General features: G+C 39.3%; 1 protein-coding gene and 1 long non-coding RNA gene across 4 annotated transcripts in view; one reads left to right on the forward strand and one right to left on the reverse strand.

Moving 5' to 3' along the window:
* AMN1 (antagonist of mitotic exit network 1 homolog) overlaps nucleotides 1–9501 on the reverse strand; it is a 50657-nt gene extending 41156 nt beyond the window's left edge. The window contains exon 1 of the mRNA XM_030322121.1: nucleotides 9393–9501. Within this exon, the coding sequence (XP_030177981.1) occupies nucleotides 9393–9430 (38 nt within the window). The 5' untranslated portion in view covers nucleotides 9431–9501. The remainder of the gene's footprint in view (nucleotides 1–9392) is intronic.
* Nucleotides 9502–9555: 54 nt separating this feature from the next.
* Nucleotides 9556–15996, forward strand: part of LOC115518566 — a 31856-nt gene continuing 25415 nt past the window's right edge. For 2 of the 3 annotated variants that reach the window (XR_003970306.1, XR_003970304.1), the window contains exons 1-3: nucleotides 9556–9642; nucleotides 11682–11765; nucleotides 13237–13387. This is a non-coding gene — a long non-coding RNA (uncharacterized LOC115518566). Of the gene's footprint in view, nucleotides 10030–11681; nucleotides 11766–13236; nucleotides 13388–15996 lie in introns of all 3 variants that reach the window. The other variant, XR_003970305.1, reaches the window with a different exon arrangement.

Raw genomic sequence — 15996 nt, forward strand, 5'->3', positions numbered from 1 at the left:
TAAATAAACCACCTTTCTAAAATGGTATAAAGAATCACTTTTAACCAATCCCCTTCTATATGTAAACTCTCATTTTTAAAAATTTTAATTCCAGTATACATAACATACAGTGTAATATTAGCTTCAAGTGTATAAAATAATGATTCAATAATTCTATGCATTGCTCAGTGCTCATCATGTTAAGTGCACTCTTTAATCTCCATTACCTATTTCACTCATCTCTACACCCACCTCCCCTCTGGTAATCATCAGTTCTCTATAGTTAAGAGTCTGATTCTTGGTTTGTCTCTCCTTCTCTCTCTCTCTCTTATTTTGCTTGTTTTGTTTATTAAATTACACATGAGTGAAATGATATGGTATTTGTCTTTCTCTGACTTCTTTCACTTAGTATTACATTTTCGAGCTTCACTCATGTTGTTGCAAATGGCAAGCTTTCATTCATTTTTATGGCTGAATAATATTCCAGTGTGTGTGTGTGTGTGTGTGTGTGTGTGTGTGTATCACATCTTCTTTGTCTATTCACCTCTCAATAGACACTTGGGTTGCTTCTATAATTTGGCTATTGTAAATAGTACTGCAATAAACATAGGGGTGTATATATCTTTTTGAATTAGCGTTTTCGTATTCTTCGGGGAAATACCCAGTAGTGAAATTATTGGATCATCCAGCAATCCTATTTTTAATTTTTTGAAAAACCTCCATACTGTGTAAACTCCCCTTGTAATAACCAATCATTGTAAAGATTAAACAACTTCCTCATTCTCACTTTATGAGCCATCCTATGACCACATCTCGAGATTCTAACCATTTTTGGTTTTAAGTCTCCCTGTTCACTAACAGTTTGTTTCTCACTCAGTAAAACATTCATATCAACTAAAAATCTCTGAATTTTCTTTTGAAAGTTTTTGGTGTCAAAAGTGGGATCCAAAGATGACTCCTGATGAGCTCCAAGGCCAGTGAGTAATTAGGTGCCAGCATCCATGGAGCCCAATGCACACTGCTTTCTTAACAACCACGGGATTCCAGGGCAAATCTTCCTCAGATCTCAACTCCACTCCCTTTCTGTTGACTCCTCTGATTTTACCGAGCAACACTTGTTGAAACTTTTCAGTAAGTGATGATATTCTGTTCAAAAGAGGGGGGAATGTGTGATTCCCTCTACTTTGGAATAACTGTTGAAAAACAGGAGCCCTGATAATTAAGTTTTCTTAGGGAATCTAAGGCAAAGATGGGTTCCATCTGGTCCAAAGCTCAGATCAGGATCTTATACCTTTTTAGAAAAATGGGTAAACTTTACGAAGAATAATTGGAACTGCAGTGACCATTTTGGGAAAATCTTTAATTTAGATAAAATAGCCCACGTTAGGCGCATCTTTAAAAAAAGAGGATCCCAAATTTCTTAAAGGCAATAAATGCATTCCTTGGTTGGTATGTCAAAGCTTCTAAAAGACAAAATGATTCCAAAAATAGCTTCCCTAGAAAATTCTTACAGCAAATGAAAAATGTGTGGTAAAAGCGTAAGTCATTGCAGCACATAACCTTATCCCATCAGCCAGAAACACAATTTGGGTCCAACTATTCTTTTGAGTTTTGTATTGCTGTACCTGACATACAGCTAAAATTTTTAAATGAAAGCTACAAGATCTGTTTACAACTGTCTGTATACTAATGTATATGTATGTATATATGTATGTATGTTATGTATATGTGATTTCAAAAAGAGCTCTATCTAATTAGCTTAAAGAAAAATAAGTACTTATATAAGTTTAAGGATTCTTAAAACTCTCAGAAATATAAACTAACCGAAATACTTTTCAAGTTCATGTGATCTGGATTATCTTGAATTATAAAAGCTTCAGAAATAGTTTAGGGGTGCCTGGGTGGCTCTGTTGGTTAGGCGTCTGACTCTTGGTTTCAGCTCAGGTCATGATCTCACAGTTTGTAGGATCAAGCCTCACATTGGGTCTGCACTGATAGCGTAGAGCCTCCTTGGAATTCTCTCCTCCCTACTCTCTCTGCCCCTCCCCCCTCTCTTTTTCTCAAAATAAATAAAGTTAAAAAAAAAGAAATAATTTAAATGTGTTGGTTTAATAAAAATAGGCATGTCTTCACAGTAGTCAACATTAAACACAATGCAAATATACAATCTTTTCTACCTGAGTTTACTAGTCAGATACGCTGGTGCTGTCTCTGTTATAAAGTTTGTAAGCAAGGGGTGCCTGGGTGGCTCAGTTGGTTAAGGGTTTGACTCTTGATTTTGGCTCAGGTCAAGATTTCATGGTTTGTGGGTTCAAGCCTCACGTTGGGCTCTGGGCTGAGAGTGAGGAGCCTGCTTGGGATTGTCTCTCTTTCCCTCTCTCTCTGTCCCTTCCCTGCTCTCTCTCTCTCTCAAAATAAATAAACAAACTTTAAAATAGTTTTAAATTTGTAAGCAAGAAAAACTTAAGATGCTAGTTAAGTGTTTAATGTTTAATACAAATATGATTATTAAAAACAAATTAAGTAGATTCAATTAGATGATGGGTATTTGTTAAATACGTAGATCATTCAATAACAAGCTAATATACTGAAATATTAATTGCTAAACATATGTTTAAGTTTATTTACTTTTGGCTGCTTAATTTTTAAAAAAAAATTTTTTTTTTCAACGTTTATTTATTTTTGGGACAGAGAGAGACAGAGCATGAACGGGGGAGGGGCAGAGAGAGAGGGAGTCACAGTATCAGAAACAGGCTCCAGGCTCTGAGCCATCAGCCCAGAGCCCGACGCGGGGCTCGAACTCACGGAGCGCGAGATCGTGACCTGGCTGAAGTCGGACGCTTAACCAACTGCGCCACCCAGGCGCCCCTTGGCTGCTTAATTTTTACGAGACAAAAGATATTTGGATCTATTTTATTTTATTTTATTTTATTTTTTTTTTTTTTATTTTTTTTTTCAACGTTTATTTATTTTTGGGACAGAGAGAGACAGAGCATGAACGGGGGAGGGGCAGAGAGAGAGGGAGACACAGCATCGGAAACAGGCTCCAGGCTCTGAGCCATCAGCCCAGAGCCCGACGCGGGGCTCGAACTCACGGACCGCGAGATCGTGACCTGGCTGAAGTCGGACGCTTAACCGACTGCGCCACCCAGGCGCCCCTATTTGGATCTATTTTAATGTGGCCTTTTGCTGCATTAAAAAAATGTACTATAAAGAAGCACATGTCTCTAAAAAGTATATTTTTTTATAATTAAATATTTATAAATTTGCTAATCTACTACAGGATGCTGATATATGCCAGGCAGTTCACAACTTTCTGTCCTAGTTTTCACTGGAAAATAAAGATTAATAATGGTTAAAACTTATAATCCATATATAAAAATAAGCCTCCTAAAAACAAGAGTGAAAGAAAACAACTTTGTATACAAAGTATGAGAGGAGAATGGGATGTGTTTTTTGTAAGAGTAAGCAAAGAATATAGGATGTGTTTTTATTAGGAAAAAAAGTAATTTTGTCTTAAAGTAAAATGAGAAAGAAAAAAGGAATAAAACAAAAATCTAAATGAATACAGAAAGTTGCAAAAAGCTTGTGAAGAAATTTCATGTTGCATGGTCAAAGTTAGCTAAAATTCAATGGATTTATTTACAAAGATTTCCAAAACTGAGCTGAATAATATACTGACTGACACAAAACCACAGTTTAATTTTCTCTGTTAAAAGAACAAATTTTCTTAGGTTGTTAGTCTGCTCCTAATAAGGGATTATGAAAGGTTTTTCTTTACCTTTGTGTATTTTGTCTAGGAAACAAAGATTCTGTGTCTTATTAAAGTAATTTCCTGTGTTTCATTTTGTCTTTATCAGGTTTTTGATTGCTTAGGAAAACAGTCTTTTCAATATTAAAAGAGCTAAGGTACTCTTTTAAAACTATGTACTTTCTATATTTGCTTTTGAAATCTTTTGTCACTTTGGTTGAATAGATAACTAAGTATTATTTCACAATGACTTGTGATCCTATTTAATTAAGTGTTTTAAGGGGCGCCTGGGTGGCGCAGTCGGTTAGACGTCCGACTTCAGCCAGGTCACGATCTCGCGGTCCGTGAGTTCGAGCCCCACGTCAGGCTCTGGGCTGATGGCTCCGGAGCCTGGAGCCTGTTTCCGATTCTGTGTCTCCCTCTCTCTCTGCCCCTCCCCCGTTCATGCTGTGTCTCTCTCTGTCCCAAAAATAAATAAAAAAAACGTTGAAAAAAAAAAATTTAATTAAGTGTTTTAAACCTTTTGGCATTTTTTACAAACTTCGCAAAATCAAATTCTAAATTAAGTCTTTTTGACTTTGAGCTAACTTTCAGGGTTCCTAAAGATCTTGAAGTTTTTTTCTCTTCTTATAAAAAGGGAGACATTAAACTATAGGCTTTTTAAATGTGAAATTGCATGGAAAACATTATCAAGTAAAGTGGATGCTTAACCTTCTTAGGTTGTATTTGTATGGATACATGTTATTAATATAAGTGTGCCAGAAATTGCATGAAATTCCTAGGAATCTGATATGCTGTGATATAATGTTATCAGTCATAGTTCTAATCATTTTTAAATGTTGTATACCACAAAAATAGCCAAACTTAGCAGTCAATCATATCATTTTTTTTTGTAGTGAGCTGTAACAAAGGCTATTTTTATCTTTTGTCATTTACAAACAGCTATTATTATACACTGAATCATCTATGAAAGCATTTATAACCAACTGCAGGCCAAAATGCTTTGTCTTCAAGGAAATTCATGGAAAAGACCCTGACAAATACTCTAGAATACAAGTTTCTGATAATTTTAAGATCATACCACTTAACTGGGTAAGAATTTCTAGCATGCTAATGGAGAAACTGATTGATTCATAAAACTGCTAACCCAAGAGCAAGAAAAAAATAATTGATTACATGGGACTAAACCAACTAATAGAGATGATTATCATTTTTATGACATTGTTTGAAGCATTGCTGGTTCTTTAATATTTTGCTTTCCAAATTTAAAGAACCCCCTTTCTGTTTTCTTTTAAACTACTATATAACTGGGGAGCCTGGGTGGCTTAGGTGGTTGAGCATCTGATTCCTGATTTTGGCTCAGGTCATGATCCCAGGGTCTTGGGAGGGAGCCCTGTGTCAGGCTCTTTGCTGAGCACGGAACCTGACTAAGATTCTCTCTCTCTCTTTTCCTCTACCTCTCTCTAAAATAAAATAAAATAAATAAAATAAAATAAAATAAAATAAAATAAAATAAAATAAAATAAAATAAAATAAAGTAAAACCTATATAACATAACAATGTGGTAAACTTTTGAGAACAAAAATTAAACATTTATCTTGTTCTCTCTACCTGATCCCTTCAGAGTTAAGACAAAAGAACTCTTACTGAGTATTGAGTATTCTTATTTTCATGGCAGTGTAGGTATTAGCACAAATTCAATCAGAATTTGCTCTCTTTGTAACAGAACACAATTGGACAACCCATTAGCTTGACTTCTTGGCCTAAAGGGGTGTTTAAAGATCTAATCTGAGATTTCTTATTACCAGACAGTTTTTAAGAAACTAACATTGGATTTTTGGAGCAAACAAAGACCCTTGGATTACCAAAGCTTGGACTTGAATATCATTTTTGAAAATGTGCATAAAGCAACTATTCTGCTGCACTTATATAAATAATGAGCTGAATTTAATGGGACCAGATTCATTTTACAAATAAATTGGTCTTATTATGATTATCTTTGGTAAAAACAAAGTGGTTATAGAGAGAAAAATTATGTTTCAATAGAAAACTATAGTGTACCTGTTATTATATTCTAGTCCTGTTCATTATCTTTGAGGCTTTGTTATCTTTCTGTAAACTGGACTGGATCCTGAATTCTTCTAGTTTCCTCCAACATCTGGCTACAACTTTCCAACCTAACTTTTCCAATTTTCTCTTACCCTTCTGACTTGGAATAAAAACAAACTACCCTTTTCCTCAAGTCCTACAACCTAAAGTCAGACAACTTGATATAAACTTCAGAGAAATCACCACAACAGATCATGTACAGACAACCTTCGTGCCTACTTCTATTTCAGGCCACTCATGAGAGTTCACCAAAATACTCAATGATGTCATCAAAATCATTCAAACTGTAAACCAGGAAAATCCAACAGATAGAAATTGCCTCCTCACTCCATTATCTAAAGATGTTTTGAAAAAAATGAAAATAAAACAAAATAAAATAAAGACGTTTTGAGCTCAAATCTAGAAATTTTCTTGACTGGTTGCTCTCCAGATTCAGAAACTGAGTTTGTAATTTGCTCCAAGTGTTAATTTGTATCTTTCTTTAGTTTCAATAGAAATGCCTAATTGCTCACACCATACAGAGGCGTAACTTAGATGGAAGCGCACCTATAACACTCCTGAAATAAGACATCCTCATGTTTATCTTCGGTGATCATAACATGATTCAATAGGGCAAGGCACTAATGCAATATTAAGAAATGTACTTTCCACCAGATTTAAAAATGTGATCCATTCCAAAAGAAAACATTCCTAGAGACTTAGTTTATTGGAAAGGATACTCACAAAAGACTACAGTTAAACCTCTTCAGGAGAGATCTTATCTTCTGCAAAATCCCTACCATTACAGCAAGAATCTGTAAACTCTTGCACAGCCTTAGACACCCTAACCACTTAACAAGGAGATGCATATGCTGTAACTGGTTAAAAAAAAAAAAAAGGTTCCATGGATTTAAAAAAAAAAAAAATTTAAAGTAGGCTTCGTGCCTACTGTGGAGCCCAACACAGGACTCCAACTCACAACCCCAAGATCAAGACGTGACTTGAGATCAAGAGTCGGACACTTAACTGATTGAGCTATCCAGGTGCCCCGTTTCCACGTTAATAAATTAGGAATTATTACCCCTAATTTAAAAGATCTTAAAGATCCGATGTCAATCTTTCATCAGATAGGTGATGCTTCTTCCACTGATTTACTTAGTTGGTTAAACCTTGGCTCCTGGGAATCTCTCCCAGAATTTTTGAATTTCCATCTCATAGTCATCATATTAACATCCCTAGCTGTAGCAGCGCTGACAACACTGACTCCATCTTTGGCCCTCCATCTTGTTTCTGCTCTTGCAATGACCTCCCTCGGAGCTGTATGTTCCAAGCCCCTTGGAGGTTAAAGTATGCCCTGACTGGAATGCAGAAAGGCTTGCTCTGATCTTCTCTAAAGTGGTGCACAGAAGGTACCACTTTAGATAACTAGTAGAGATGACTGATGCACAAAAGGCACCACTTTAGATAACCAGGAGAGATGACCTCTAATAGATGGCGCCACTTTAGATAACTACACTTTGCCCTATAATGCCCTTTGCTCTATAAAAGCTGTAAGTTAAGGTTTGGACTGGGTGGAGAATAGCTGCATAGCACCTGGATTGTAATGGGACCGAGGTCCACACAGAGAGTCAAGACACTCAGGCTTTTCTTTCCAGGAAGCAACTTTATTCATTGTGCCGGCATGGGCTCAATGGGTTTGTACCTGAGAAACTGAGCACCGAGCACAGCGGGGGGTAGCCTTTTATGCAATTTCTACTCCTTTGTCTCCCATAAATGGTGACATATAGACATACAGTCTGATTGGGCGGTCTATGTTACAAAGTCGTGAGGAATGTCACGTACACACACATAGCCAGGTTGCCTTCCCTTGAGGTTTTCACCACATTCCTTAGGGAGGGGCTCTACCACAGGATCATCTATCCACTGGCTCCCCTTTGTCAGTAGGTCACCCTGAATAAAAGTCTGTGTAAACAGTAATGGAGAGGCTGGCTTCATTTTTCTGCTTCCAAGTGCCTACTCAGTCTGGAGGATACTTTACTGTCCCTCCCCCACCTTTTAACACTAGTGTACTGTATCCTCTCAAGAGTTTTAAATGCCTTTCGGCAGCCACTCACACACCAAATGATAGCCATCAGGATTACACAACTCAAAGAACTCAGTGGTCCCACTGCCCATGTCTTCAATGACTATGCAACTGTTGGTAATGGCAACTACATGACCATACAGCCCAATGACTACATCAATGGGTATACAGTATATTGGGCATACATCAATGGGTATACAGTAACAGTATATCGGCTCACACTTTCAGCTTTCTGAGGGAATGACCCCAAGGGGATAATTTTTAAAATAAAATAAAATAAAATGGAGACCATGCTTGAAAATCCCCTAAGCAGACCCAACCAGTTAGGTCACACAAGTGAAGCTAAACCTGGTTTATTTCACGAACAAAGTGAAATTTAGCAGGTTATTTCTTGTAAATCCCTCTGATAATCATAAACAAAGTTTATTTAAAAAAATTTTTTTTAAACATTTATTTTTGAGAAACAGAGTGAGACAAAGTGTGAGCAGGGGAGGGGCAGAGAGAAGGAGACCCAGAATCTGAAGCAGGCTCCAGGCTCTGAGCAAGGGGTCAGCACAGATCAAGATGCAGGGCTGGAACCCACCAACTGTGAGATCACGACCTGAGCAAAGTCGGGAGGCTCAACCGATTGAGCCACCCAGGCGCCCCAATCATAAACAAAGTTTAAATCATCTTCCTAAAATAGTGTAAGACGACCACTTTTAACCAATCCCTTGAGGTTTTTTAAATTGTAGTAACCAACCATTGTAATAACCAATCACTGCAAAGGATAAACAATATAGTCATTCTCAGTGTATAAGTCATTCTGCAACGACATGCCTCTGAGATTCTTGTTTCTCCCTCACTAAAATATTTTTATCAAGTAAAGTTCTTTGAAATTTCTTTCGACACTAGGCATCCTTCAAAGGACTTTACATCCGTTAAATTTATTCCTTACTACAATTCTATGAGATACGTACTGTTGTTACACTAATTCGATAAATCAAGAACTCAGGCACAGAGGTTAAGTTACTCTCCGTGGTCACGCAGCTGGCGAACGGCAGACTGGGAGCTGAACCCAGCAATCGCGGTCACGCAATCACGGAGCCGTGCTGCCTCAAAAAATCAATATCTATCCCAGTTACAGGAACTGGGGGAACTCTGCTGAAGGCTTTTGAGAGCCCCATGTAGTGTTTTTGTTGTTATTGTTCTACCAAGGCTTTCAGCTCTCCTCAGAAACAGGTCACTGCCAGCAACTACCAGAGCATCGAGGGTCAAGGCTGACAGAGTTCGGACCACCACCCATCTGGCGGGGCCCGGGGCGGAGGACAGAGGGGCAAGCCTCCCCAGCAGCACACTTGGCACAACTGTCATCTACGAGGAGACAAGTCAGGAACCCAGCAACAGAAACACCACCGAGCCCTCTTCAGAGGTCCAGAGGTGGAAAGCGGGCGGGGAGGGAGAGCGAGCACAGGGCGGGGCGAAGGGGAGGCGGGGACCGGGTGAACTCACAGATCCAGGAGCTGACTGACCCGCCGCGAGCTAGGCATCGCGGCCGACCAGGGAAGCCTCTTCCGTGGTCCCGGGGCCGCCCAAACGCAGCCAGAGACCGTCCGTCAACTCCTGCCACCCGCGCGACGCGTAGGCCCTCGTGACGTCACACGGCTTCTTCCGGTGACCAGGACGCAGCCACCCTCGGGACTACAGAGGGAAAGAAGAGAAGTGGCTGGAGGTGATAAAATGTAGAGTAGCCCTAAACTCGGTGAGGCACGACGGGAGTTGTAGTTCTTCCACCTCGCGGGCTCCGTTTCCGGGCGGTTTCCCAGTAGTTTTAGTCGTGCGTGCAGCCTGGCCTAGTACGCCTCCGGCGGCGCTTTGCTTGGAGGTTGCTGTTGTTCCCGTGGGGATGTGTTTGATGCTGGTCCATGCATTTGGCGACACACCCTGGAGACTCTCTTGGACACGAACACCATTAACGTCAAACGGAGAGTTTTAGAGCAACCAAGAGTGACCACTGTTTACCGAGCACTTTTTCTGAAGCACGCACTGCGCTACGTGCTCTCAATAATTAGCCACATTCATTTAATCCTATGAAGTCGGAATTATTTAGTCTTATTTTACAGATGACACTACAGGCCAACAAAACTCAGTAAGAATTCCATTATGGTGGTTGGGGGGGGGCGCTTATGTTCAAATCAGAAGGAATTCCAGAGGGACACCCTTCATTTATCAAGCACTGAAGGAGAGTAGAGATCGTGTTGGTGCTGAGGATTCAGTGGTGAACATATGCACCAGACAAGTAGAAGGACAATCAGAATAACTGTTAAACGCTGATATGAAGTTGGTTCTATGTGAGCACCCATGGAAGAGTAGGGAGAACAGGCAGGTAGGAGGGAAAATGGTGGTCTGTTAGGGACTGCAGACAGTCCAGGGTGGCAGCTACGAAGGGGAGTGGTGAAAAATGAGTAGAGCAGGGGTTGGCAAATTTTAAGGGCCAGACAGTAAAGATTTTACGGTTTTGTGGGCCATACTGCCTTGGTCACAGCTACTCAACTTGTAGCTGAAAAGAAGCCATAAACAGTATGAATGGGTACAGTTGTGTTCCAGTAACGTTTTTTTTATGGATGCTGAAGTTTGAATTTCATGTAGTTTTCACTGTCATGAAATATTATTAATATTTTGAATTTTCATATATATACATATATGTATGTATATATAAAAGTTTTGTTTATTTTGAGACAGAGATAGCATGAGTTGGGGAGAGGCAGAGAGAGAGGGGGAGAGAGATAATGCCAAACCGGCTCCTCGCTGCCAGGGCGGAGCCGGTCACAGGGCTTGAAACTCAAGAAACTGAGATCATTACCTGAGCCAGAACTGAGGGTCAGACGCTTAACCAACTGAGCCACTCAGCCGCCACATCATATTTTGATTTTTCCAACCGTTAAAAAATGTAAAGGCTTTACATTGGAAACAAAAACGGGCAGTGGGCTGGATTTGGCTGGCTGGTAGTATGTCCTCTCCTGATCCGAAAGCTAAACTGGGGCCTGATGATCTGTGTTATATTAAACAATTTAGGCTTTGGGTGGAGTCATAGATAAGTTTTAAGCAAGGACAGGGCATGCATAGGTAAAATGAGTTTTAGAAAGAACTCTAGCTGTTAAGCATTAAAAACTGTAGAGGTCACAGGTGGAGACCAGATAGGAGTCTTTTGATGACAGCTTAAGTTAAAGTAGTAACAGTGGAATGGATGGACAGATTTGAGAGGTAATAGAAGTAGAACTGATAGGATACAGAGATTGGTGGGGATGAGGGAAAGTGAAGACTCAAGGCTAATTTCTAGGCTTTGGGATTGGAGAATTATGTGGCGTATGGTGGTGCTATTTATTGAGCTGAGAGGATTACAGGAGCTTTTTGAAGAGAGGAGGGTATTTAAATGTTGGACATGTGGATTTTGAAGTATCTATGGAAAATGTAGGCATGGAGCTTTAGATCTGCAAATTGTGCTGGTTTGCTTATAAAGACGAGATTGAGGGGTGCCTGGGTGGCTCTGTTGGTTAAGCCTCTGACTTCGGCTCAGATCATGATCTCATGGTTCCGTGGATTCGGGCCCTGTGTTGGGCTCAGTGCTGACAGCTCAGCCTGGAGCCTGCTTCGGACTCTGTGTCTCCCTCTCTCTCTCTGCCCCTCCCCCACTCAGGCTCTGTCTCTGTCAAAAATAAATAAACGTTGAAAAAAATTAAAAGCATAATAAAGATGAGATTGAATAGCAGTGACAATACATCCATTTACTTATTAATACAGTAATTTTTTTGGAAGAATTCTCTGCTGTTCTGGGAGCCAATTACACCTTGGAAGACCATAAGAGAGCTTGACAGAGCAGATAAGGTAGGACTTCATGGTCTTTTCTGTCTGTTGAGTGCTGCACATCTGTCCATCTAGGTCTTCCCACTGATTACTTGATTCTTCAAGCCCAGGAAAATATAGGCCACGTCCCATCATTATGAGATGTTCAGCCCTGGGTGCCTGAATTGTTCTCAGTGGTCAAAGGAAGTCATCACAGCTGTTTTTTTGTTTTTTTCTTTTAAGAAAATAATTATATAATGAGATAGGATGACAAAGTTCTAGTTGTTTCTAGCCAGTTATTTTAAAGGTCAAAGATGTGTAAGCCCTCATGATATGAAAATTATTAGAACTATTTTGATTATGATTTTCTGCAGCTTTTAGGACCTGTGGTGTCTACAAACCAGCCTCTCCGGTATTTAGCATACTGTATCAAGAATTATTTTGAGTCTCCACTGAATAAGATAGATCTGATATACATTGTGATTGCCTTGACAGTTTTATTTCATCCCTTCCTCTTTTCTTTTCTTTTCTCTTTTCTTCTTCTTCTTCTTCTTCTTCTTCTTCTTCTTCTTCTTCTTCTTCTTTTTTATGGCAGCCATGTGGTTTGGAGAACTGACCCCATCTTCAGAGGTGGGTCTAGATTAGGCTAATCAGTGATTGCTGCAGTAATTGATTCAGGGATAAGCAGACCTTAATCAAGAAATCACCATATTCCCTCAGCCACAGAGTTGGGTTCAAAAATAGGCCCAGGGGCATGTGACCTATTTGGGACCAATAAGAAGCAGGAAAAGTTTTGCTGCAGATTTTTGAGAAAGAAGTTTTCTCAAATTTATGATAATGCTTCATGAATCAACATTCTCAGCATTGTCACGTTGAATGAAGTTATGTAGAGGAAGACATTAAGAGAATCAAGGGAGAGCAGCTAGGGTCCTGATTGAACCGTGCCTGAACACCACCCTTCCTCTCTATTATGAAATGACAAAAATAAAACAATTTAGCATCGAGTTTGATGTTCTTTACTCGAGGGAAAAACATCCATAGATTGAGGGAATCAGTGCCCCACAAGCAGTGGAGCACTCTTCCCATGGGATGTTTGGGCAGGAATGAGTTTATAGTGTTTGAAGCAGCAACAAGGAAACAGGGAATGATTGGCTAGGGGGTCAGGGATTTTCTTATAAGGCTAGTATGTTAATCAGGGAATAAAGAAAGAATATTTGGCTTAAGCTGATTGGCTGGAGTTGCCTATCTGAGAACAAATAAATCATTGCAGATTCTTAGCAGTTGGGGATTGGCTGACTGGATATACCAAACTCTGGTGAAGCAGAGCATTTACAGAAACATGAAAGTTAGAATCCAAGTTTTGTTTTGCTGATGTGGCAACCTGGGCAGGGGTGGCTTTATTTTGTGCTGTCACACAATTCAGTTAATTCCCTTTGTTGTTGATAAAATTAGTGGAGTTGAATTTTCTGTTTCTTGCTGCCAAAACATCCTAACAATTATGTATCCATAACAGGAGTCACCAGCATATAAATGGAAATTGAAGGTATGGGAAGTGATGAGCTCACCCATCAGATGTATATAGAGTGAGAACAACAAGTCCTTGGAGAGGCAGCTGAGAACAGCAATTGACTGGCAATTGACACTGAGAAGGAACAGCCAAAAAGGTAGGGGAAAAAAACAGTGGGGTGCTACAGAAGATAAACATGAGCAAAATTGTCACATGCTGAAGAGATGTCAAGTGGAATAACACTTGAAGGTAGTTTAGCCACAGGAAGGTCATTGAGGGTCCTTGAGGTGATGGTAAAGGATGTAGTCTGATGTAATGGGAGGAATGAAGGGGAAGAGAAGAAATAAACACAAGTAGCCCAGCTCTCACAATACATACTTGTTCAAATGAATTGCTGCTTCTATTAAGACTCATGCTGAGAAGAAAAGGAGATTGTATAAAGGTAGAGCTCTTTGAATTTTTTTTTTAATGTTTATTTTTGAGACAGAGGGAGACAGAGTGTGAGTGGGGGAAGGGCGGAGAGAGAGGGAGACACAGAATCTGAAACAGGCTCCAGGCTCTGAGCTGTCAATACAGAGCCTGATGCAGGACTCGAACCCACGAACCATGAGATCATGACCTGAGCCGAAGTTGGACGCTTAACCAACTGAGCCACCCAGGTGCCCCATAGACCTCTTTTTCAAAGAAGGTAAAATGGGATATTTCAGGATGATTTATGGACCTTCTAGGTGTCAAACATGGTAAATACTTACATGATCTCATGTAGTCAATCATCAACCAAGTCTGAAATATCATGCTATCTTATAGATGAAGGTGAGCGTTACCTAAATAAATAGCCGTGTCAGACTCCAAAGACCATGCTCTTCCTACTTTATTTGGGTGCTCAGGAGAGGTTTATTTTATTTTTGAGAGACAGAGAGAGAAAGCTGGGGAGGGGCAGAGAGAGAGGGAGCCAGAGGATCTAAAGCAGGCTCTTCATTGAGAGTGGAGAGCCCAATGCGGGGCTCAAACTTATAAACCATGAGATCATGACCTGAGCCTGAGTCGGACGCTTAACCAACTGAACCACCCAGGAACCCCAGGAGAGAGGTTTATGATGCATCCAATACCATCAATATAACTTGCAAAACTCCTTTTCAAAAGGTTATTAGGAATTTCAAGATGGTGATAGCAGAGCATTAAACCAAGTCTGGGCCTTGTACGACTGCATCATTAGTTTGCCCATGAAGCTGGCCTTGGTATATCCAGTACTTACCAAGAAAATCAGTTCCAACTACTGTCTATCCAGTAACTCTTTGTCAGAATAAAATTCAGAAAGAAATGTGAACACAGGGAAACTTTTTTAAAAAGTTGAAGTACAGTTGACATATTAGTTTCAGGTGTACAACATGGTGAGTTGACAGTTATGTACATTACGCAATGCTCATCATAAGTTGTCATTATACAAAGTTATTATAATATTATTGACTGTATTCTCGATGCAGTACTTTTCATCCCTGTGACTTACTTTATTTTATCTTTTATAACTGCAGGTTTCTACCTCTTTATCCCCTTTACCTATTTTGCCTTTTATTTGCTAATAAATAAGCGAACCAGGCCTTCAGAAGTAGTGGCTCATCTCATAGAATAGGAGGAATTTATAGCTCTGATGATATGGCGGATATTTATAGCTCAGATATGGCAGTTGACAGTTCAGATTGGATAAGAACAAGATGTTCCTGTCTTTTTGAAAGGAAAACAGGATGTTCTTATTTTTGTGGCTTATCTCAAGAGGCAAAGATTTCAGGATTTCCTGTTAGTAAATGCTTTTGGGAGGTTCCTGTTATTCATGGTTTATCTTGGAATGCAAGGTTGTTAGGAATAAGTCTTTTCTGGTGCATGGTAAGTGATTTGTGGACAGTGCTAGGCTAAGGGCAGGATGTCATTTTCCCATTCTCCCCTCTTTGCTTGCTGTGCCCACTTTGCTATAGTTTCCTCTAGCTCGAAACCTCTTCCATTTCCTACCCTAGCTACCATATAAAGAAAACTTTATATGTTTCTCTGGGCAGGTTACATGTTTCTCTGGGCAGGTTATATAAGAATAATAAGCAACATTACTTTCCTTAAATTATGCTATTTATTCCTAGTGTGTTTGTGTATGTAAAGAAAAATATATAATAAATGTATACAGATAAAATGATTAAGTATACCTTATGCTATGTATGTATGTGTATATATGTACACACACAGTTGACCCTTGAACAACATGGATTCGAACTATGCAAGTCTACTTATATGTGGATTTTTTCCAGTACTGCAAATGTATTTTCTTTATGTTTTTCTTCACTTATAATATTTTCTTCTCTCTAGCTTATTATAAGAATACAGTATATAATACATACAACATATAAAATATGTGTTAATTAACTTTATGTTTTGGTAAGCCTTCCTTCTGGTCAACAGTAGACTATTAGTAATTGAGTTTTGGCGGAGTCAAAAGTTATATGTGAATTTTCGACTGCATAGTGGGTAGGGGCATGTAACCCCCACATTATTCAAGGGTCAACTGTATATGTGTGTTTTTGTGTGTGTGCATGTGTGTGCATGTATGTAGTAAATCTTGGGTCATTTATAAGAACGTATAGGCATACAAGTAGATAGAAATAAATTGTTGTTCAAATCATCTTTACATGTCATATCAAAATATAAGAACAGGCTATGAGTTAGGGTCTTCACTCTTAAACCATATTATATTTACTTTTTTAATTAAAATTTTTTTTGGGGGCG

This window comes from Lynx canadensis, chromosome B4 (assembly GCF_007474595.2).
Source record: "Lynx canadensis isolate LIC74 chromosome B4, mLynCan4.pri.v2, whole genome shotgun sequence".
In the NCBI taxonomy this organism is placed as follows: Eukaryota; Metazoa; Chordata; class Mammalia; order Carnivora; family Felidae; genus Lynx; species Lynx canadensis.